The sequence below is a fragment of the Ascidiella aspersa genome, chromosome 9 (assembly GCF_963924565.1).
Source record: "Ascidiella aspersa chromosome 9, kaAscAspe10.2, whole genome shotgun sequence".
Classification (NCBI taxonomy): domain Eukaryota; kingdom Metazoa; phylum Chordata; class Ascidiacea; order Phlebobranchia; family Ascidiidae; genus Ascidiella; species Ascidiella aspersa.
In genome coordinates this window covers 20,017,035-20,040,576 of record NC_139455.1, presented here as the reverse complement: position 1 = coordinate 20,040,576, position 23,542 = coordinate 20,017,035, and the positions used below count along the sequence as shown (strand labels likewise).

The 23,542-nt window shown below is 39.8% G+C and overlaps 1 protein-coding gene across 1 annotated transcript in view; it reads right to left on the bottom strand.

Moving 5' to 3' along the window:
* LOC146133490 (frizzled-1-like) overlaps nt 1-23,542 on the bottom strand; it is a 29,509-nt gene that overhangs the window by 2,660 nt on the left and 3,307 nt on the right. The window contains exons 6-11 of the mRNA XM_083396587.1: nt 22,879-23,018; nt 6,766-6,887; nt 6,074-6,156; nt 3,980-4,148; nt 1,589-1,713; nt 391-570 (exon numbers count right to left, since the gene is read on the bottom strand). Coding sequence (XP_083252713.1) covers nt 391-570; nt 1,589-1,713; nt 3,980-4,148; nt 6,074-6,156; nt 6,766-6,887; nt 22,879-23,018 — 819 coding nt within the window. The remainder of the gene's footprint in view (nt 1-390; nt 571-1,588; nt 1,714-3,979; nt 4,149-6,073; nt 6,157-6,765; nt 6,888-22,878; nt 23,019-23,542) is intronic.

Sequence of the window (23,542 nt, the reverse complement as noted above, 5' to 3'; positions counted from 1 at the left end):
AATCTTAAACAAAAAACGAAAGCAAATAGCAAAAGGCTCTGTTTTACTAAGAGCTAACGACATATCAGAATGAGGATTAGAAACGGTTTCGCACAAGATTTTATTGAAATGAGAAGAGTTAATTTAGTTACACTCGTGAGTCGTGATTAATATAACACTATGGTCAAACACTTTAAAACGAAAAAATAATACTATATAAAATCAGAGAAAAACGACCTAGACGTGATTTAATCGACGTACTTAGTGCTAATTAAAAGAAAAAAAGCTAAAAACAGAAACATAGCCTTCGTAACAGACTAAGCTGGACACAAAGATGTTTTCTGACATAATCCCCAAACACTGAAACCCCGAGCAGCCCCGCTAACGTAACCCACAGGGGCCTTAACCCACTTGCAGTTGCGACTGAACCACCCCTTCTGCCAGGCGTCGCGGTTCAGCTGCTCGTAGAAGTAGCAGGCGATCATGACGGTGGCTGGCACTGTGTAGAGGACGCTGAATACGCCGATGCGCACCATCAGACGCTCCAGCTTCTCAACCTTGTTCGTACCGGCGTCGTGCTTTACCACGTTCCTGTGAGAAATATGTCGGTTTAATAATGAAGCGTGGAAAATAGTACGAGCGAAGTGGGCGTTGGAAGACTCAAAATATAACTGTGCACTAGTGCGCACTTGTACAGTGTACACTGTAGTTTACATACACACATGGGTACATGCAACATGCCAGTGTTGTAATCACAGTCCACGCCTTGACTTAAGTGCACTTAAGTTACTGTTCTTAAACAACTTGAATTGAAGTAAGTCGTTTTGGTAAAATGACTTGACTTGACTAAGTCTTTTGGACTAAAGATTTTACATTTGACTCAAGTCTTTTTATCAAATTACTTGCTTAAAATTAAAGTGTTTCACTTAACACTTCAGCTATCTATCTTAATTTCTATACCTGATAACGATTAAATTGCTAAAAGTGATTTTTTGGTTGGGTTTCAGCTTATCAGACGAGTAATTCAATTTTAAAGGTTTATCGTTGTATTTTTATTCAGTAATTTGACTTGCTCTAAATTGGACAATAGGACTTGACTTGTTAATTTTTCAAAAGACGTGACTTGGACTAAGTTATTTCACAAACGACGTTTCTGTCCGTAGGACATTTTATATCGTCTGATGGACAACTCTATGAGCGGGGGGTGGGGGGAAAGCTGATAAAATAAAAACGTGTTTAATTAGAGCTCAATTTAAAATGTTAAAGGCAAAACTGTCAAACGACGAAGTGGGTTGTTACTGTTCATATGGGTTACAACATTAACTTTATCGCGGCTCAACAACGAAAATATACTTTTACAAGTAATTACCATGAACCCCTGTACAACGAATGCGGGGGTTATCACAATCTTATTTCGCAAGCTAAAAACCGCCGCCAACTATGGCAGGGTGGGTTGGGAATTGTTTTGGCATTATCAGTTTGCGCTAAGTATATACGCGCCAAGTCAAGTCAAAAGCGCACACCCGAAACAAGCACTATATACAGCACAACCACGGTGCACCTGGCGCTTATTATGCCACAATACCACAACCACTCCTCCGTATGTCACCTGATGTTGAACATGGACACGAAACCGGCGATAAGGAAACAGGTTCCGATGAGGAGGAAGGTTGAGAGCGGGACCAGGAGGAACCAGAGCAGGTGGCTGGTGTTGTACATACCGACAAAGCACACCTGGACGGACAAACGCCGGTTATATAGTGGTACAAGGGCAGGGATAACGAAAATAGTTGGCGAATAAAAAACATTGGGAGATTTGTCGCAACAAAGCCGTAGGAGGTTGCCTCGTGTTTGAAAAGCTTTTTGATTGGAAAGACAGTATGTGGGAAAACCTCTTTAGGCCCTTTCACTGTGAGAAAAAACGACGCTGTCAAATGTTTCGATGGGAAAATATTTTGGAAAAGATGGGTGGAAAAAAGTTTGCCAGTGAAAAAAATTTATTTTCCAGAAAAAAATTATTAGCCAATTATTTTGTTAAGGTGACAAAATCGATTGATCAGTTTCGAAAAAAACAAAAACAAATCGGCTATTCACAAAGGACGAAAAAAACAGTGGGTAAAAAATAAAGACGCTGACAAACTGATTAATTATAGCGGAAAATGGGCCAAAAATAGGAATTTGAAGAGCTGACAGAGTTTGACCGGACAAATATCACTCCCTATCACTCAATGACATGTCACACATAAGGCAGAGATAAGAGTAATGACGTCGAACGTCGGTGCCAGGCGCAAATGGACTTTCCTTGTTCGGACGATACTTCCAAACGAAGGACTGGCGAACGCAGGGATAGAAATAGTCGAAATCGGATTGTTAAAAAAAGGCATCTAAGAAAGCTTATTGGGCTGGTGCCACTTTCAGAATCTGGGTTTAACTAAAATCGGGACTCTACCGTTATTACTCCTTTCGTAGGTACGAGTTGCAAAAAAACTTTTTAAAAATTCTTGACGGGAAGAAGCGATTTTAAGTAGAAAACATGCCCACGAGAAACTAATTTACTCTAGCGGATAAAAATATATAAAATAGTTTAATAAAATCAGAAAACATTGCGAATTTAAACGAACATACTGGGAAGAATACCTGAACCGAAAGTTATACTTTATGTTGTTTCTATGTTACATTTTCGGGAGTGGTTAAATCGACACAAGTTTAAGAGCTTTGTTGTAAAAAAACGCGACCAGTATTTTACGTTTACTTTTCGTTACAGCAAATTTGTTCGGCAAAAAGAACTGGCGTTTGCTGTAAAATTGTCACAAGCTCCGAATCAGCAATTTTTGTGCAAGTAAGCAGGCGTAAATTAAAGAAAAGCATTTATAACACTGCGTAAGGTCGGCAGTCGAAAGCCGCCCTCGAAAAGCAAATATTAGCGACGATAAAATCTGTGCAGCGCTATTACGGGTGAAGGTCGCTCCAAAGTAGCTGCTATTTTAATTCCATTTTCGGGGTCGTATCGTGACAGCACGCATCTCAATGTCAAGATATAACTTAATGTGGTGCAAAAATATTATACGTCCTAACACGACAATTTTGATATCAGTGAGGTTTGATATTTTCTAATCTAAAAAAATTGTCAATAAGTGGAAAACACTATTATTATGGCCAAAACGGCGATTTCAAGTATGTCAGATCAGCAGTAATTCCAGTGAGTGCTACCCGGTATGCACTATCTGTAGTGCGACGTTTTTAGACATCCTAGGCCAAATTCGTGCTAAGGCATTACGTTGATTGGGCGAAGTGTTTGGAATTGAATGAGAACATTTTGTCAGCTTTAGTGGAACTCAATAGATAAAAAGCGGGTTCACGTGTGGCAGAAACCTTCCCATTTAGTAAGCCTCGAATCCTAAGGGCTGAAACGTTATGGTTACGTGTGTATAGCAGCCTTTTAGTGCTGCGTTAAAAATTTGTAAATACTTAGTATTCAAACCTTATGGGATGTCATGGTGTAATCTTGGGAACTTTCCCGTACGCTTCGTTTATATTTGTATAAAAAGTATTTTGCGTGGCATCATACAACTTTTTTTGTAAGGCTTAAGTTACTTTTTATTTACAATCATTTTATAGCATAATGGTTGGAGGTTATTGTAGTAAGACGTACTAAGAATGCCAAAGCCCATACAGAAGTGGGTATTGTTTTGATCGTTTCGAATAACTCTTTATTTATTTTTAACATAAAGAGTTTTATTCGAAACGTTCAAAATGAGACCTACTTCTGTATGGGCTTTGATATTATCATTACGTATATTTACAACCACGTGTACAACTATATCTGTTGAAATGAAATGTGGCGTGTTGCCAGTTAACTTTACCCAGATTATTTTACGTCATAAAACATGAAATTCAAGGGGATTTTATAACAAAAACTCCACCGCGTTGATGAAAAATACTGCAAACAATAAGCTTTACCCTGTGGTCAAAAAATGCTAAAATGGCCAAAAATTCTCACCCCGCTCAAAATGTCGCCTTCGATCTTGGATGAGATCAGCACTGCGATGGTTTGCGCGGCAGGAATTGACCACGCCACCGCGTGGAAGTAAGGGCTCTTCTGCTCGATCGCCTCGTTGCCCCACTTTAATCCTGCAGCCAGGAACCAGGTAACGGTCAGCACCACCCACCTGGATAAAAACGGTTTAAGTTTGAGTTGTTTTTGAATGTTTAGATCGCCCAAGCTTGGTGATTAGACTGGTTAAAGTGTACTCAAAATAGTGCTTAGGCAATAAAGGGCGTGGTTAGACGTTTGAGCGAAGGAAAAAATCATTAGGCTTGTTTCAACACACAGTTTGGTGGGATTTTCTACGTTAAACTATCACTTAAAAACTTGTGTTTCCAAGAGTGATATTTTATCATCGGGTGAATTGGGTTTATTTGCGCGCAAGCTTCTTAGTGAAAAACAAAACATTTTCAGCTTTTTTGAACTTACCACCTGAAACTGTTTGGACGAAAGCCTTCAGTTTTAGAACGTGCACACAACAGCACATATTTTCATGCCTAAAAAACTCAATTTGACACTCACACCTTCACTTCGCCAATGTTGAACGCTAATAAGTTTTTCGTGACGATTAAGAGCTAATGTTAGTCTTAATCTCCACCTATAAAGTACTAGTATGTGTGCGTGTGCTCAGCTGTTCGTTAAAACAAAAATAAAAATAATAAGCGCATAGCAAAACTACTGGAAATCGGCTTATTTCCTGCAGATGATACAAATAGATTTAAACATTTTTTTCACCAATTTAACTCTTTTAAAGGCCAACTCGTAATTTTTTTACTTTTACCTTATTGTGGGCAAATTAATCATTTTGCGGTAAAGTCTACTTGGCAATTTAAAGTATAGGGTTGGCGAAAATACGTGAGATTAGAAACCGAATGCCAAACTCTGTTGATAATTTACCAACCAACGCTTTAACAATGTCAATCTCCCTCTCATAAAGTTCGCAATCATACCCGACCGCCACAACCTACTTAACATTTTTTGCGGGAAAATTTTTCGTGGTAAAGTCTACCTTTTTAATTATGATGGCAAAATTAATTATGAAGTTAGCAAATATTGCTCGTAAGGTTATAAATCAAATCCTTAAACTCGGTTAACAATTCAAAATTTAACGCGTTATCGATATCAATCTACCCTTCATAAAGTTCCAAATTAAAACCGACCACTTCTCAGCTGCGACAACCCTCCCTAAATGGAGCGGTGTTGATTAAATTAGGTGGCACACCACTGGTTCGATGAGTTATACGGTTACCAGTGGTTCGCGCCAAGCAACCCAACACTCTGTGAACCCGCCCAGGTTCGCGCCGCCAACCTGACATTGACCTTCCAACACTTTTGCCGGGAATGCGACACGCGGGCAACAAAAGCCACCCTGGTGACTGCTTATTGTTTGGGGTTTCCTTGCGAAAACCGTTGAACTTGGGGCGTAGGAAGAAAGGCGCGCGTTCAAGTCTTAATTTGTCTTATGTTTGGGTGGAAGTGAGCAAGTTTTATTACCGATCGTTAAGGCACCCAAACCGTTCTAAAATATAGCCGAATTCTGAAATTACGACGGAGAAAAGTTTTTTTTTATTAGGGGGTTATACCCAATCCCAATTAAAAAATGTTTCGGTGCGAAATTGCTTTAATATAGCATGCTGAACTATCTTGATGTATTTAGGATGTTATTGAGTCAAACCATGTCCAATCGACACAAAAATTTGAACTTCTCAGATTATAACAAAAATTAAAATATTATGTAAAGGACCGTTATTTAAAGGTATGTGCCAATTATTATTCAGTCTGTTGTGTATTAGCACAGTTATTGAGGTTTTAAGAATATGCATATTTTCCACTCGAGGGCGCTGTTTACGCATAAAAACAGCCATATATTTCGATACACAAAAGCTAGATTAACATCCTTTGTTCTTTCAAGGTTTTGACTATTTCCAAGAAAAAATCAGCAAACAGCAATGGCTCTGATCAAAAAAATGTAACACCGCTCAGTAACCGCGATCTTACTCGTTATTTGACTGAGTTCATTATCTGTAAAAAAAAACACCCAAGCCTCACCATATGGAGCTTGCCATGCTGAAGAAGTAGACCATCATGAAAAGGACTGTGCATCCCGCCTCACGTGCTCCCTGGGTCACAACCTGCGTTCAAACAAAAACAAGATCAGGGTTACGTCACAAACAGGCCAGCTACTGTGCATTTCCGTTAGCTCTGAGTATTTCAATTGACCAAGCCGTAAAACGTTATGCAGTCGGAGTTGGGTTTGTTTTGCTAAAACGTAAGATAACAGAGCAGAATTTTAGTTGGGGTGGAAAATACACATAAACATGGGTTCAAATGAAAGTTGTCTATACGCTTATTTAAAGGGTATTTGATTAGGTCATAAAGACATGTAAAAACAAATGAAAGCTTGGACAACTCGTTAAAAAATACTTATATATATAAAAACAACATGTTTAATTGTTTAATTTTTTTTTTGTGCGAAAGTAGTGCAAAATGACAAATAAAATGCAGAAAATGTGCTAGTGTGAAACATAAAAAAGCAACAATTTTAGTCGCCAACAAGCAAAAGGTCACTACTAGACATTTTAATATAACGTTTAACAGTAGTGGCATAAGACTATAGGTCCTATATAATCCTAACTCGTTTTTTACGATTTGAACTCTTTTCCTTTACCCAAGAATGCATGACGTCATTATTCTAAAAGTACAATCCCGTAAAGTCTACGATTTACGATGAGCTCTATTACCTTTGGACAGTCGCTGATTGGCGTTCCGAGGCTACAAGCATCGCTGTGGAATTGCTTACAGGCGACGTTGTCCTGCAGGAAAAACCCGACGATATAAGCGATGGCCACCATGAAGTAGCAACCTGGACGGAGAAAAATTTCAGTTAGGGATTTGACGAGATCCTTTCGAGTATTCGCATTTCGGCCCTTCGCTGTTCGTGTTGTTTGAACTATTATATGTATTAGTCCTGTTTTGGTTCCGAACTATTCCCATTTTGGTTTTATGGCCAGCGTACCAACTTTATACAAAATCTCCAAAATATACAACAGTTTAAACAAATCCTATAGCACGAAAGTTAATCTCTGTCGTGGAAATTCCTCATGAATTATACCCGGTTATTAGAATTTTATTTCATTCTGATTGAAGTGTTGTTTTCTGGCCATTTTTTTCAAATAAAATATAGTTCGAGTAGAGTATTTTTTTTGTAAAAATGTTAAGATAAAATAACACGCATATTCAGTGAGCGCAGTGTATTTTTAAGGTGTTTTTTTCAAATTTCTCCAGCGGTTTCCCAAATTTTGGACTTGCAACTTTTTGGTATTTAAATGAAACACTTGCGGTCTTTTAAAACTACTTAGCGGTCACCCAAACCAAACCTTAAAAAAACCCTAAGTGAGCGTATTAAAAAAATGCCCATATGTTTTGGTCGTATAATTGTGGTCGGTTTGTGGTGCAGCGACATTTACCGGTGGCTTTTGGGACTGGGTGTAAGCTTGGTGTTGAAAATTATCAGCCAAACACTAAAACCAAATTTATTTTACTGTCTCGATTCGATAGTAGTCAAATCGCGAGACAAAACACGTACAACGTAACGAAATAAAAAATTAATCAAGATTACATGGGACTTACTACGATTATGCAAGAATTAAATGAAAACAGAGGCATAAAGTGGAGTGAGTGAGCTTAAACAAGGCATTCACCAAAACCAAAAAAAACTGGACAAACGTCCAAACGAATAAGGAAGTTGTGTTTTTGACAGGAAAAAATTATCACGGTTTTAATGAATTATGTCGGCGAGCATTTTGCCTATAGTTGCACAGAAACTGACCGGCGACCACCTAAACAGCTTTGTATTGCTTTAAATTTTAAAGCTGGCCGCGGACCAATGGACATAAATCGATCGCCATACAACAGGCCAGTGTACATGGCTGCTTTAAACGAAGGCGGTTTCTTTTTCCAATAAGCCAACCTGGCGTAAAAGCAGAGGTAAATTGGATTGGTCGCCTTTCATTTGGCCGTGTGAAGCGGCAGTGAAAAGGTGAAAATCATGGTTTAGGGTGGAATTTCGAGCACCCATTTGTCTTTTTGATTTTTGGTGGAAACAATAGGTGATTTAGGTGGGTATAGTAAATTGGATTGGCCGCCTTTTATTTGTTTCATTTGGCATTGGACGGCGACCTAGGGATAAAAAAGTGAAAGACACGGTTTTAGGGGGGCATTTCGAGCACCTCTCTGTTGATTTGATTTTTGGTGGAAACAAGGTGATTTAGGTGGGTATAGAGTCATACATTCAGCGATGCACAAGCTTCAGTCGGGAAAAACGCTTAGTAGAACGAACAGCGACTAGTCGGTAACCGGAATGCTATGTAACTAATCAGCGGAATAAAAAGTGCCTATAACGAGATAGATATGGTCTTAAACGACCGACGGCTGGCCAATTTTAGGCCCTTTGAAATGGGGTGTGTAGACTGTAGACATTGGTGTTGAGAGTGGGAACTCTTGGTAAAGTTTACAAATTTCAGTGGCCAAAAGCAACTTGCGTCGAGAAAATAAGCGAACAGTAAATGAGCAGGTCATAAACCGGACTGTCACCAAACCACAATCGATCAAAAGGAAAACGACGCATCACATACAACATACGTGACTCGAATATATCGCACAGCGGCAGACACAGCGCGCTAGAGCCACGTCGAGAAATCGCCGGGGAAGCGGGTCCCGGGACGGCGCGCGCGCATATAATTGGCTTTGTTCGCTGGACGGATTAAAGGCGCCCGGGACTTCAAAGCGTCGGCGCCCGACGCCGCTGCTGGTCCCAGGCTGCGGATTAGCTCGGTTCTGAAGTGGCCGGCCTTTGTGAAAAGCCGGCTCCAAATTACTCTTGCAGCTTTGGGCCGGTTAAGGCGGCCGCTTTGACGGCAGTCGGCTTCAGTTTAACTAGCGGTTCTCACAGTGTTGCAATATTAAGTCATTTTAAATGACTGAATTCCCAGTAAAGTCATTTGTAAAATAACTCAAGTACAAGTCAAGTCAATTCCAAGTCAATTAAACTATTAAAATTGGTAAACTCGTTCGATTATAACAAAAAACTCTCATCAAATTGTTTCATGTGCAAAAATTGAGATAAGTAACCCAATTTTATAAAAAAAATGTTTAACGAAAACACTTCATTTAACCAAATCATTTGTGCAAAAGACTTGGGTCCAGTCATTAACTGAAGTCAACACTGGGTTCTCAAACTTCTTCGTGGCCGCTTTGTCGAAAGAGATGATATATAATTGAAGCCACCACAGTATCACACTTGCATTGTTAATTTTCCTAAACTCAGCACCCTAACAACGCATACCTTAAAATCGTTCGCCCGCACCACAGGTAAATACTTTCTTTGCCTTTCTTGGGTCGAGAAATGCAGGTTTGTGCGATATGATTTCACTTCGTGAAAAAATTAAACTAGGCCAGTTTCATATCGACATCGATAAGCAAAAAAGCATTCACGGTATCGACTACGGATGTCCGATAATATCGGATCGTAGCCCACACCCGATAATGAGTAGTAGTATCGGCATTTGTTCGATACGAGGCTGGTATCGCTTTGAAATTGTGCATTTTAACCCTTTGTGTGCATTTCTAACTTTTGTTGCGCGATCTCACACAGCTTTTTATAGCTTATAAGCTGAATTTCTTAGAGTTGCACAGCATTAAGTAACGTATGAATAGAAGGGACCCCTTGAACGCTGAAGCAATTTTGGGTTGATGAATTTCATTAAATAAAATCGCGTAACTGCTTTAAAGGCTTAAGAGTTTTGTTAACTTTTTTCGAGAGCATTTTCTCGGCATTAAATTTACGAAATCGCGCCACGAAGTAATAAGTCGTTGAAACCCTGGTTAAGTGGCCAAAGGGTGGAAAAAAATTACTTAAAAGTGGGCCGAAGGGGTCGGCCGCCTTTGAAGTAGTGACGTCATACAGGCCAACTGGGAGAACGAGACGGTCGTGTTATTTGTGCTCGTTTGTCGGCGCCTTGATGTGGGAACTAACATAGCCCGGCGCTCGGGATATATAAATGGGGCCGGTTCACATGGGCCGCTTAATAACGGCCGGCCCTTTTGTCTTGACACTATTTCAGTGGTGCTTTTGCGCTTGCCAAAGCAAAGGGAGACTGAAAAAACAGGGCACCTTGTTGTATGAAGTGACGGTGTCAAGTTACCCTAATGATACGATAAAAAAACATGTAAGGTGGCCAAAAAACGTGTCAAGGTTTTCCGAAGTGGCCACATGATTTGGCCAACAGTAGAGCGAGGGAGGAAGGCGACGGCTTAACTGACGACAGGTTTTCCGACTTGTTTTAAGTAGCGCGTGGTGGGGGGGGGGGCGTTTGTTTGATAACAAGCGTTCCTCGGGACACGGAAAGGGATGCTGACGTAACACATATATTCAAAAACGTTACCCTTTGATACTCTGGTCGTTTTGGGACCACTGTTGTCGTATGTTCAAGTAAGATACAAAGTAAACCACATAGGTTTTTCGGATTCGGTGAATCTGGCGCTAAAATGCAGTGTGTGTTTTTAGACCTATATTATTCTTTTTTTACAAAACGTATACAAAAGTGTGTTTCACTGTACAATTTTTTTTTTATTCTACACAGGAAGTATTTTGCCGTTAGCTAAACTGAATTTTTGCAATGAAATCCCAACAAAGACAATGCATCAACATTTTGGTAGAAAATTTCTCGTCTGACTAACACTATTCAGTGCAACAACTGGCAAACGCCTGCTACCACCCACATGGATTTTGGTGGACGTTTTACGTTTTTGGCGATAACAAAGCCAGTCAGTCGATCAGTCGTTGAAAATCGAATTTATCTAGCTCAGCGACTTTTGTGTATCGAGGCAAAATGCCAAGCCGACTGCTGACTGCCGATTGATGCAGTGCAGCAGGTGACAAGCGGCGTTGTCTTGCCCTGTCTGACAAAGTACAACCATATGAACGGCAAGTTTGTACACTGCTTTGAAAGCAGTTGGTCGCTGATTTCCCCAAATTAACAAATACGACCAAAAAAATGTTTAAAAAGGACAGAATTTCTTAAAAAAGGAACTTTTAAAATGTCATACAAATTGACAAAGAATAATAAAGTCCACAAAGCAAGGTTAAAAAGGAAAACTATCACTTTTCGAAAAAGGCAAGAGGCGAATAAAGCAACCACTTATACAGCAAGTGGTAATTTCAACTAGTCTAATTGGTCCGGAACTTGGTTGCATCTGTAAACTTTGGCTAACCTAATGATATTTCCAGGGTATAAACGAAAAAGGGTGGAGTGGTCCCAATAAAAGCTGTTACATTATTTTGTTTTCCAAATATAAATGAAAACATCGTGGGTAAAAATCCACAAACTTCCGCATTAAAGTTGTAAAAATGCTCCTTACCAAGAAAAAAAATCTTTTACAGCCAGCAAAGAGTGCAATTCGCAAGGGTGATATGCATACATTTCAACAGCACAATAAGTCGGCGTGTTTTGCGTTCTAGGGCTTCGCGTTACAAGATAGCGGCATCTCGCTGTCGGTATTCGATCCTGCTCAAATAAAGCTGACGGGCGCGAGCCATTTTCGAGTAAGTTCGTCAAACGCGAAAACTACAAGGCGAGCGGTGTTTTTTACGCCTAATGACAGCATGTTGGTATTAGATGCGTTTTTTTGGGGGGGGGGGGGAGGAAGGGGAGTTGCACGTGACAACCGTGACGGGATTCGGGCAATCAAATAGATTTCCTGTTGCAAGGGATAGACATCCGCATACGAAATTTTGTTTATTCCTGATTGAAAGTTGCGTTTTTTTTTGTAAATTTGAAAATCATTGTTTATACTTATTGGTTGTTTTTTTAGTAAAGTTGAGAAACAACCTTTAAAATCCGTATAGGCGACGTGTACGACTTTAAATATAGGCGAGGTTTAAACCTTAAAGCGCCATCCCGTAAGTAAAGAAAAACAGCACTTTGGATTTAAACAGGATTAAAATAACACTTTTCTGTACACAAATTTAAAACATAGTAATTGTAAATTGCATATTTTCCAACGGTTTCATAAGTGGCTTCGAATCCACTCTCTTTTACTCAAGTTCGCGCTACCCTTGACATTTAACGAATTTCTGCAAAAATGCTAACAGCATCCATATTTAGCTCTCAGTTGGCCACGTCGACGCGGTGATCTGCACCCCTGACTTATCGGCGGCGGCTTTCGCCTGTCGATAAACATCACCCGAAATCGGATTATGGGCGCCCCGGGTTGGCCAAGAAGGAAGCGATCTAGACGCGGCTCGCGTGCTATGGCCTTTTCTAAGCGATCCAGTTGCGGCGCGCCCTTTAGTCGGCGTTTGTTTTGCTTCAAAACCGGGAGAATGCGCACTGGTCCTGTTACGTCACAATGGCCATTGTAGAATTGGAAAACATCCGACTGCGTTTAAAAAGCGGGCCCTTGAAAGCGGCTGGTAGGTGGTTTGTTTGATATTTAAACTTGCGACCAGGACATACCCGCTATGGTATAAAGCCCTGTTTTTTTCCTTGGAAGTCAAAAACTCCTTGTGACTGAATCGTTATTTCGAACCAACAGTTGAGAAATATGTTTAATGCACTTTTTCGAACTAGTCATAACATTCTTTGGTGCTTTTCGTGCAACAGTGTCAGTTAGCATGCGATTTTCAATCACTGTGATACAGGAAAAATATGTGAATCGCTTTTTTTGGTCTCGGTGTTTTAAATTTACATAACATTCTGGTATTTTGGTGGAAGTGGTCTGCTAAAGTTTTGATATTTAATCATGGTTGGTCAGGAAACATACCACGCATTTCACTAAATTATCGGTTCAACGCTTTATTCAAAGTACAGTAACTTATTGTGTCTCTATTTGTGTTGATAAATCTGTGGTTTGTGTTTGTATATTTTAAAAGAGAAAATCTTTCTAAAGCATTTGTAACATGACCAAGCATACGCTTAAAAAACAGCCTTGTCTTTTAGAGGACGGCACATTCGGATGAAAAGAACAAAGTAAGACAGTACTCTTGCATATGATTTTGTGTACTAATGCAAACAATAAAAACTTCCCCCAAAACAAGCCGCTAATAATTTATTTGAGGCTTTCGCGACTCAAACTGCAAGACCCCGCGACACAAATTTGGGTCAACGTCGACCCACTATTTGCGGATCCCTGTCCTAATGCATAGCAGCTACCACGGCACGAGATTCCTTTGGAACGGGGTTGCGTCACCTTTGTCGAACGCTCACTTGTACACAAAGAAAAACAAGACAAGCAGCACCCTTGAAGCAACCAACAGCAAAATAAGGGGGCCGGGGCGTCACGTTACTTGGTTGAAAGACACTTGGTGACCCGCGATAAAAATGGGGTCGGCCCAACCAAAGTGAAGCGCTATTATAAGGTGAAGGCTGTTCGACGCGCATGAACGCACACAGCTCTTGCCATATACTGGTGAACACCTGAACGCGACAGACCATCTGATTATAAGGCCGATTTCGAATAGGCCGGTCCTGTTTTTCTCCCCGGACCTTGTTGTTGTATTTTTTTATGGAAATGGTACATACACGGCAGGGCATAATATGCGTTTTTTGTTTTTTGTTGGAGGGGGAGAGTATCTCAAAATAAACCGTAGTACAGAAGATAAGTAGCATTTAGTATTCAATCAAAACAATTGCGCCCCCTAAAAATTCCTTTCGCAGTCTGTTTTCTTAACGGTCTTCAAGATCAAACTTAAAAAAACAAGCGGGTAGTCGAATAAATGTTAAAGTTGTCGTGCAAACAGGCACAGATGGTGTAGAAAACGGCTACTCGACTTGGCTGAGTTATTGATTCAGGCGATTTTAAATTGGACTAATAACCTGGCCGAATTCGAATAGGCCGGTTCCGTATTTTTTCCACACCTTGTTGTTGTATTTTTAAAGGGAAATGGCACAAATACAGAAGGGCATAATATAATATGCGATTTTTGTTGGAGGGGGGAGAGTATCTCAAAAAAAAAAAAAACGTCAGTTGTGACAGTTGTGCCCCCTAAAAATTCCTTTTGCAGTCCGTTTTCTTAATGGTCTCCAAGATCAAACTTTTAAAAAACACGCGGGTAGTAGAATAAATGTTAAAGTTGTTATCAAGCAGGCGCAGATGGTGTAGAAAACGGCTACTCGACTCGACTGAGTTATAAATTCAGGCGATTTTAAATTAGACCTTTAACCTGGCTGAATTGGAACTTCCAGCACTGCAATTACCTGGCCTTAGCCGGGGTTTTCGCCGGTCGATTAAAGCTTAGGGCGCATGTTTCCGATGCTCGACGCGGCAGTTTTGAGATTAGGATTTGATCCGAACAAAATCGCGGCCACAGTCTTTCCAGGTGGCGTTTAAAGCCGCCAGAGCGTCCATCAAAACTGCTGGCCAATGCGTGTGGTATTGCTGGAATCGCCTCACAAAAAGCCATGTATTTATTGCTATTTTATGCCAATGTAAACTACAATAAGCAATGGGTTAAAAAAGGGACAACCAGCCACGGGGTTTGAAGCCATTTAGTGCAGCCTACATAAAAATGTCTAAATTTTTTTGCTGGCCCAACAAACTCCAAATTCGCAAAACGGATAGGCCAATAGCAGCGGATCAGTATAAGATAACGCCGAAACGGGAAATTTGGTGACGAAACGTCAGCGCACGTTCTTGCACTTTTCACCCCGAAAAATCGCTTTTCGTTATCGGCGGGATCCGACAAACAGCGAGGGTCCAAGGGTTGGATTGATTGGGCGCAGACCGCTCGGATCAAGTTGCTGCCAAGTACAAGGGCGTAGGGGTTTCGTGGGTGGGAGACAGTGTTGTAACGACTTAAGTCAATGACTTGACTTAAGTCACTGTTTTCAAATGACTTGACTTGACTTAAGTCACTGTTTTCAAATGACTTGGGTTAAAATTAAATGTTTTTATTAGAGATTTTCGTAAAATTGGGTTATTTATCGTATTTTTTGCGCATAAAACAATTTGCTTTCCCTCTATTGCCTCCTTGGTATTTTCTAGTCAAGACATTGCTCTTAATTGAAAGAGTTTAACCAATTTTAATAGCTTAACATGTATTTTTTATGACAAGGATTTGACCTGGAATTGACTTGCTTTAATTATGACTTGACATGGACTTGACTGGGTATTTATTCAAAAAGACTTGATTAGGACTTAAGTTATTTTTCATATTACTTGACTCAGACTTAAGTTATTTTGCAAATGATTGACTGGGTCTTAAGTCATTTCAAAGTGACTTGTTTACAACACTGGTGGGAGAAAAATAAGTGAAAGAATCGAGAGGAAAAGCGAGAGAAGCCTTGAGGCAACGGACGACGGCGACCTCCAGCTACAAATTAGCAAGGAATCAGATAATTTCAAAAAAAGTCCTGAGCTAAGTTTGTACGGCTGTTCAGCAGGTTACACTCATGGCTATGCAGCGGCACGAACTTCTAAGAATAAAGCGGCCACAACTGCTGTAAATCTGAAAAAACATAGTTTCAGGCTTTGAGCTATGTACAGAAAAATACAAATGCCGTTTTAAATCGTTATCAAGCTTGGTGGTAAACTATTAAAAAATGCGTTAGAAATAAAAATGTAGATAAACCAGTTCAAAGGTTAACGACCTTGATATTTATTCAAGTTTTAATTAGCCAACCAACACGATTAAAAGCCGGCTGGTAATTAATTTCGCGCATTATTTAGCAAATGCAATTGCATGGCATTCTTTGTAAATCGGCAAGCTTATATGGTACAAAATAGACGTTGACGGCTCTGGCGAAAAAGGGGCAAAACAAGAAGGATTTAAAATAAATACAAGTTCAAATCTTTAGTACATATGCTGCCCGTAAACCACAATTTAAGCCCATGTAATGCATAAAAATGAGTTTGATTAAAACTATTTGAACTATTATTAAAACTATTGAACCATTTTGTTCAGCACGCTTGGTAAACTGTAAGTTTGAATAGGAATTGCGGGAGTTAATTCTCCGGATTTGTCCATTTTAACAAATGCTGTAAAAGTGTAAAGTGTAAACGATCTCCCCATGGCCGTGGACAACACTTGGCCTAACAGCAAGGGTCGGTGAACTTTGACTTCGCCAAGAACAACAGCACTTTTAACCCGCAATGGTAAGCTTCCGTTGGATTTGCGTTAGGCCGATTTCGGCCATGCGAAGCGCGCCGCCAAAGCCATCGAAAGTATAAGTGACAGATTACAAGGTATACAAGCACAGCCAAGCGCCATACTGTAGTAAGACCGCCCGTCAGTCCGTCGCTTTTAAATGCGATTTAAGCGGCCTAACTTTTTCGAGCTGCTTACACGTTACCGAAAGTGAAAGAACACATTTTAGAGCTCTTAGAAAAGGACATTATAGAGTTTTATGGTAATAAAAAAGCAGCTAATATTATACAACATATTATAAACAGGTCATAGTCGGACTTAATGACTGACTTTTTCTTGATTAATCGTCATTAAAAAGTCCCGAAATACGTGTTTTTTGTCAAATATAGTTCTGTTCCGATTAATTTTAACATGTTTTATAGGGCCCACAGATCAGATAAAATTACAGAGATGCAATCACCAGAAGTGAAGGAACACATTTTCGAGCGATATTATAGAGTTTCGTGGCATAAAAAAGTAGCTGACATTAGAAAGCCCTGGAGTAATGTAATTGGCACTTCCGATTAAATTTTAACATGTTTGATTTGGCCCACAAAACAGATAAAAGCACAGAGATGCAACCGTCTTCAGCCTTTCACGGCGTCCAGCAGTGACTGGGGGACGCGATACATATCTTTCGTTCGCGGCAGCACTCGTGTTAGGACAACCCTAGCCGCGCGTCCCGTGTTTTACCGGTAAAGAGATCGGCGAATCGCTTTGCGCGCGTCTGCCGTAATTGAGGAAGGCATTAGGCGCTTTACTTATGTCGGCTTACGAGCGAAACGATCAGATTTGTCTCTCGAACGGCCGCGGGATATGCCATCGATCACTGACTAGCGCCCGTGGCGTTAGGCCTCTGCTATACGGTCGCGGTCGAGGCCATAGACCAGCGCGTGGCAATTAAATCCAAGTCTTATGGGCGGCGGCTTAATATAGGAGGGATACTTTGTAGGACGATACGCAAAGCTGTGCTGTGTTTCGCTGTTTCGATATTGTAGCTGAAAGTTAGGAGTTGTAAGCAATCGGTTTGAATTTTTAAGTGACTATGGGGGGTTTTAAGTTGTGAAATAATTCAATTTACAGTCAAGTTTTCCTATACACAATGTGTATTACACATAACAGTTGACCCAAACATATCAAAGACTAATCAACCTGAAAAATATCCGCAATTAATTTACCAGTAAAATGAACATATTTACGTAGCATTTTTTAACCAGATAATACCATAAGTAAGCCAAGTTTAAAAAAAAAAGTATTGTTTAAAATTGCTTGAAGCTTTTGAAACAGTGAAATATTGAACAGAAAAATAAACATATCTACGTAAAAAACCTTTACATTTCGATATGTTTTTGCCGGAATACCTGAAGTTTAGGCGTTTTACCTCCAAAAACAACAAGACAAGACAATTGTTATCCGTATAACATTGCTTACAAAAAGTGTTTATTGAACAAATAGGTATCTCAAAAAATAATATAAAAAACTTGAGCCAGGGACGGCTGTCGGCTATATATGGTGGCGTATAATCGGCCACACTGAAGCTTAAACAGTATTGTACAAGGCAGCTTTAGTGATTCAAAACAGAAGGTCGATCGCGTTGCCTTATATGGCGAATCCTTTTCAGAGAAAGCCTGCTTCAATTAAAGGTATCGGATCGGCGCCGATACCGCCCTGCTATCGCAAGAATATCGCGCCGCCAGACTATCGGGTGTGCGTTATCGGACAGCCCTGACGCCGGAGAGTGACGTTGCGCACCGAATATCGGCTGCGGCTAGATTGACAACAGCCACGGAGAACCGACACGTCATTACCCAGCCCAAGGGGCCGTGACGGGGACTCGGTAGAGAAGGGTCAAAGTGTCGAACGCGCGCTTGAAATGCCAATGTAACTGCGGCCTCTGCAATGCCGTTACCGCTTTTACTAGGTAATCCGCACACCGTGGTCAGCTATACACGGCGAAGATTAATATACCATTGGGTTACCAGACTCCCCATTTTTCAAAGCATGTCCAAACGTTTGGCTTTAAAAATACTTTTACTTGAACTAATGACTAAGTTGTATAATGCTATGACAGGTTTGGGGCTACTGTCCTGAATTTTTTTGAATTAAAAGCGGTAACCCATAGTGTAGCTTCAATCGAATATGAACGAGTTTAGGTGATTTTTTATGAGAGCTTCGCTGTATGAGGGATTAAGAATGTTTGCAGTTAAGTCAAAACATTGTAACTTAACGCCATGACATGGTAATAGCTGTGTCGTAATCTTTTTAAGGCGTGCTTTTGATGTTTTTTATAATTCCTTAATAGCGAAGCTTGTGACATAAACTTAACAGGCTTTATTCAATCAACCATAGAATGCCATTGCTGCAAAGGGATAAGAACCATATAGAGACTTTATCTGCCAAAACATTTTCAAACCACATTGTGTGCATTGCAGATCCACAGTGTAAAGATGGAAAATAGCTCAGTTTCGCAAGAAATTGTTCGATCAAAAGAGGTCAAAGAAAGAAAAATAAATATAGTTATAGACAGGGTAATCAGGTGACACTATCGAGCGGGATTTGAAATTAAACAGTTAACGAGTTATTTGTTCAAGTCACTTTTGCAGTAGCAACTTTTACCCAATACGTGCAAAACAAAAATGTGGAAAATGCGGGAAGAGCGCGAAATCAGAATATCTGCGAAATCGCACAACCAAGTAAAGAATTTCGAGCAGCTTGCAAAGCCCCGAGGCAAACCGATGTTTAATTATCGGCTCGATCTAGGAAACGTTTCTGGCGAATTGAGGGGAAAGCCAGCGAGAGTCGAAAAAATACGTGATGTTAAAAAGTGGCGGCTATTTCGCTGGTGTTTAAATTGAAAGGCATCGGGGTTTGTATTACAGTGACAAACAACATACAATAACTTGAATGCAATTTTGAGAAGGCGCGGTTTAACAAAGAGCACGAATGCATCGAAAAGAGCCGGAACAATATCCTAATGGGTTTCGCAATTCTTTAGTGTTACACAATTTTGTTTTCGACGCGGCCCATATTTTATATAAACCAAGGTGCAAATATTGCTTACAAGGGAAAGGGTATCCCTGTTGTAATTTAAAAGCATTTGCGGAAGATAAATAACATGCTATGGTGCCGAGTTTTCCAGAACATGTTTTAACTTTAATAACAGAACGAAATTAATCGCTAATTTTAAAAATGGCATTTTATTACAGCTTTTTTAATCCCAATCCTGTCTTGAATAATATTTCTCGTGGGTACGTGGATAAGTTTTTGGGGTCCATGAAGGCTTGATTATTAAATGTAATTAGACTTAATTTCGGATTCACATTTTTTGGACTGAAAACAGCAGGTTTCTTGAGCTTAGTAGTTATATGGCGTCAATTTATTACGTCACCTCCAAACGATTCTACGCCGACCCTGGTCCATGGGTAATAAAAAAATTGTTGATGGGTCCGCGCTGAAAGGAGTTTAAAAACCACTGATCTCGGCCAAGACAAGATCGTCGGGTCGCATTGCATATTAAAGCGAGCGACCTTTGGAGAAAGAGATAGAATATAGGGATGGTGGCCGAGGGCTTCGGGAGAAAGTGCGTTCCAAAGAACTTCAGATTAGTCAAGTTGGCGTTGCAAGTGTTAGAACTAAAATCTAAAGTCTTTTGTCGGCTAACTTATTTGGGTTCAGGGAACGCTCACTTGGCTATGTGACATTGTTGTAATGACTATAATGACTTAAGTCAATGACTTGGCTTGGACTTAATTTATTGAGTCAAATGACTTTGGTTGAAATAAGTGTTTTCATTAAACATTTTATTATGACAATTGAACTATTTCTCCCAAATTCTGCTGTAAAACCATTAGATTGCTACATGTTGTTATTTTATTATTTTTGGTTGCATTATTGCCTCATTTCAAGATGACTAGTTTACAACACTGCTATATGGTGCTCTATGATACGAACCGGTTATGGTTGGCCAGTGCGACTTAAGAAGTGGCTGAGCCTAGTTTATAATAAGCACGTTCATATTTCACTTTAAAGTTGCGCGTCACAGACTTTGCTGAGTCTAAAAACGCAGAATCCAGCGGCATAGGAACCCACGGGCAATAAAATGACCACGTTCAAACAAAGTGAATGTCGTCGACTCCCAATAAAGGCTCCCGCGTCCCCAAAGACCTTTACAGTCTCGCAATTGATCGTTTGGCGTTATATTCTCGCAGTACTTGACCACCTAAGGCAGTTGTTCCTTTTTAGTTTGGCTTACAGCGCCCTAAAGAAAGTATAATAGAATGCGTCACATTTATTCCTAGTTTCGCTTAGTAATAAAATCTACAGTACTGTCACAAAAACGAAGTTGGAACAAAACTGTGCATAATTTAGGAAAATAGGCCTTGATTTGTAACACTCCAATAAGCATTTGAATAATCGTATGCAGAGTCCTCGGATGTTACGAATTTAAAAATATTTTACAAGCACTTTAAGTAGTAAAGTTTTTCGTTGAGAATCCTAGATTTTTAAGTCGGGGCCGTTTCATCTATTATACCTTATTTGCATTAAAACTTTCACTAAATATTCCATTTAAAGTAAACTAAAAAATATTTTCTTTCAAAAGTTAAAATTAAATACTTTCTTTGAAATTGCTTTAAATATCTTTATTTAAAGTGATGAAAAAAGTCAGACACAACAGCATAAAAAATGATCAAATAAAGGGATCGGAAAGAACTATATAGCGGTAGACGCCAGACTAAAGACAAACGCTATCCTGAAATCACAATGGAGGGAACAGATCCTATGTGTGCGCGTGTAAGTGTGTAAAGGTAACCCGGAATTTGACGTTTATGAGTCATCACCGAAAAATCGCCGCCGTTCTCTTAGTTTGCCCAAGATTGTAATATGTTCTCCAGTGTTTACATGGATCACGGGAAATAGCAAAAAAAGGACATTTCTAATGGAAAATTAACTAAAAACCCAAGAGACGGCAAGATAATGACGGGTACATTGGGTCCTTTTCCTGAACACAATAAAGCCAGGATAAACTAGTAATAGTAAATCGGCAACTATAGTGGCACGCTTAGACGACTTTTTGAACGGCAAACTGATGGAAAATCAACTAAAAACTCAAGAAACAGAGATACAATTTCTAGTAGATTGGGTCAGCTTTCCTTAATACAACAAAGCCGGGATAAACTAGTATTTGTAAATCGGCAACCAGTGGCACGCTTAGACGGCGTTTTGAACGGCAAATAACTCGCCAACAACAACAACACCTAACAAAAGGCAGAACGACAAACGAGGCCAACGAAGTTTATAGCGCGAAAGCCATTGAATGTCGTTGGAAATCTGAACAAAACCGAAGACCAAACAGCTAAATCAGGGGTGGGCAACGTTTTTCTAGTGGCAGGCCAAAACCAAACTCAGAAAAGTCTCTGCGAACCGTTAAATTTTAAGTGTGTAGATCGACTTTGTGCATCTTATTATAATAACCGCAACGAATGGTATTCAGAGATAAAACAAGGGTATTTTGCAATTGAAAAGGGGTCGAACTGCAATTGAAAAGGGTAACTACATACTACACACGATGCAGGAATAAGATTCAAAGAGCAAAAAATATTTTTACACAGTTAAAATACCCACAACATTTGAGGAATGGCCTCGTGCTACGTCGTAAAACAGGTCGCGGGCTGCAAGATTTGCGTTGGCGGGCCGGATCTGGCCCGTAGACCGTATGTTGCCCACCCCTAAGCTAAACACAAACTATACCGATTTGGACAGTTGACGTGACCGCTAAACACGCTCGGTATTTATTAACTGTTTAGTTTTGGGTAACTGGCGCTTGAAATTTAGGGCTTTTGATTCATACACGTTTCAATAATTTTGTACATGTTTTGCACTGCCTAAATGAAAAAGTGCCACTAAAATCCACGTTAGTAAAGAAAGTTAGCGGCCTTTTATACAAATGTGAATGGGAATGGGGAGCACCAGCGCAGGTATTCATGCTGACACACGTCTGGGCGTTAGTCCACTATTTTAAATCTGCAGGGCAAAAGGAAAACGTTTTAGCAGAGAAAACGAGTATTCAACAAGTTCACAATCTGCTAGTTTTAGACGCAACTTCGTTGATTTTCCAACATTTGGAAAAGTGGTTTAGAACAAAGAAACCACAAAATGTATATCCCTGTGATTTCTAGGACAAATGATTTAAACTTTCCAGTTTGCACCATAGTAATTTGCCTGGAATATTTTTTAACAGCAATACACGTCCTAATTTATAACAATAGGCAGTCTGAATATATATATATATTCATTTTTTAAAGACGTTTAACACTTGCAAAGAAAATTGTAGACCGAATTCTAACATGTTGGACATGTCACAATAGGTCAGAGTTTCTCAGCCTTTTATGGCTTGGGGGCACCTCTCAGAAATATAGATTGTGGCACCCCTACAAGATTTTTCTGTAGGTAATTCAATAAAAACAAAACACAAACTGAACTGGAGCAACACACATCAACTCTACACAACGTAGGAAGTTATAATTCGATTTATGCCAGTCAACTCTTACACAAAAAGTTATAAGAGTTAAGCAAAAGGCAGATTCTTAAATATCTTTTGGCACCCTTAAGCGAAATGGGACAGGACCACGGCTGAGAACCACTGCAATAGGAAGTGTGTTGAGCAACTCACCTGACAAGAAGACGATGGGTCGTTCGGGGTAGAGGAAGCGTGGCATGTCGATGAGGTAGGTGAGAACTGTGAAGAGGGTCGATACAACACAAAGGAACGACCAGCATCCGATCCAGAGACGAGCAAACCGCCGCTCCTCACTGAGCAATAAACCAACATGATAAGTTTCAATAACATAGTTTTAACAAGAGGTCAAAAATACTGACAACATTAATACACATGTTTGTTCAACTGCGATTTAGACAATTGTCATACTGACCAACACCAAGCAAGAATAATAACAAACATATTACTGTACACTGGAAGCTTTTAGTGGGAATCAGGCTTTTGCAAGCACAGGTTAGAAAAATTTTGCCCAATGTAAGGTATAATTTATCCCGTTCCACCAACTGAGCTAAGCAGAAGGGGAGAAAGTCAAAAATCAACAACACCATTGCCTGCCTAACCAACTAATTTCAGTTAATAACTCTTATGGCTCCCAACGGTGATTATCACGAAAGTAAAATTAATGGAGTCATCACTTTTCGGATTTGAATCAACTGAAAGTTGCCTTAGTGAATTGCAATTTTTATACATTTTATATTTGATTTTTTGTTATAATTACGTTACAAAGTAACAGCAGTTTTTATTTCAGTTAACATTGTATATACAACATGTGTACTAC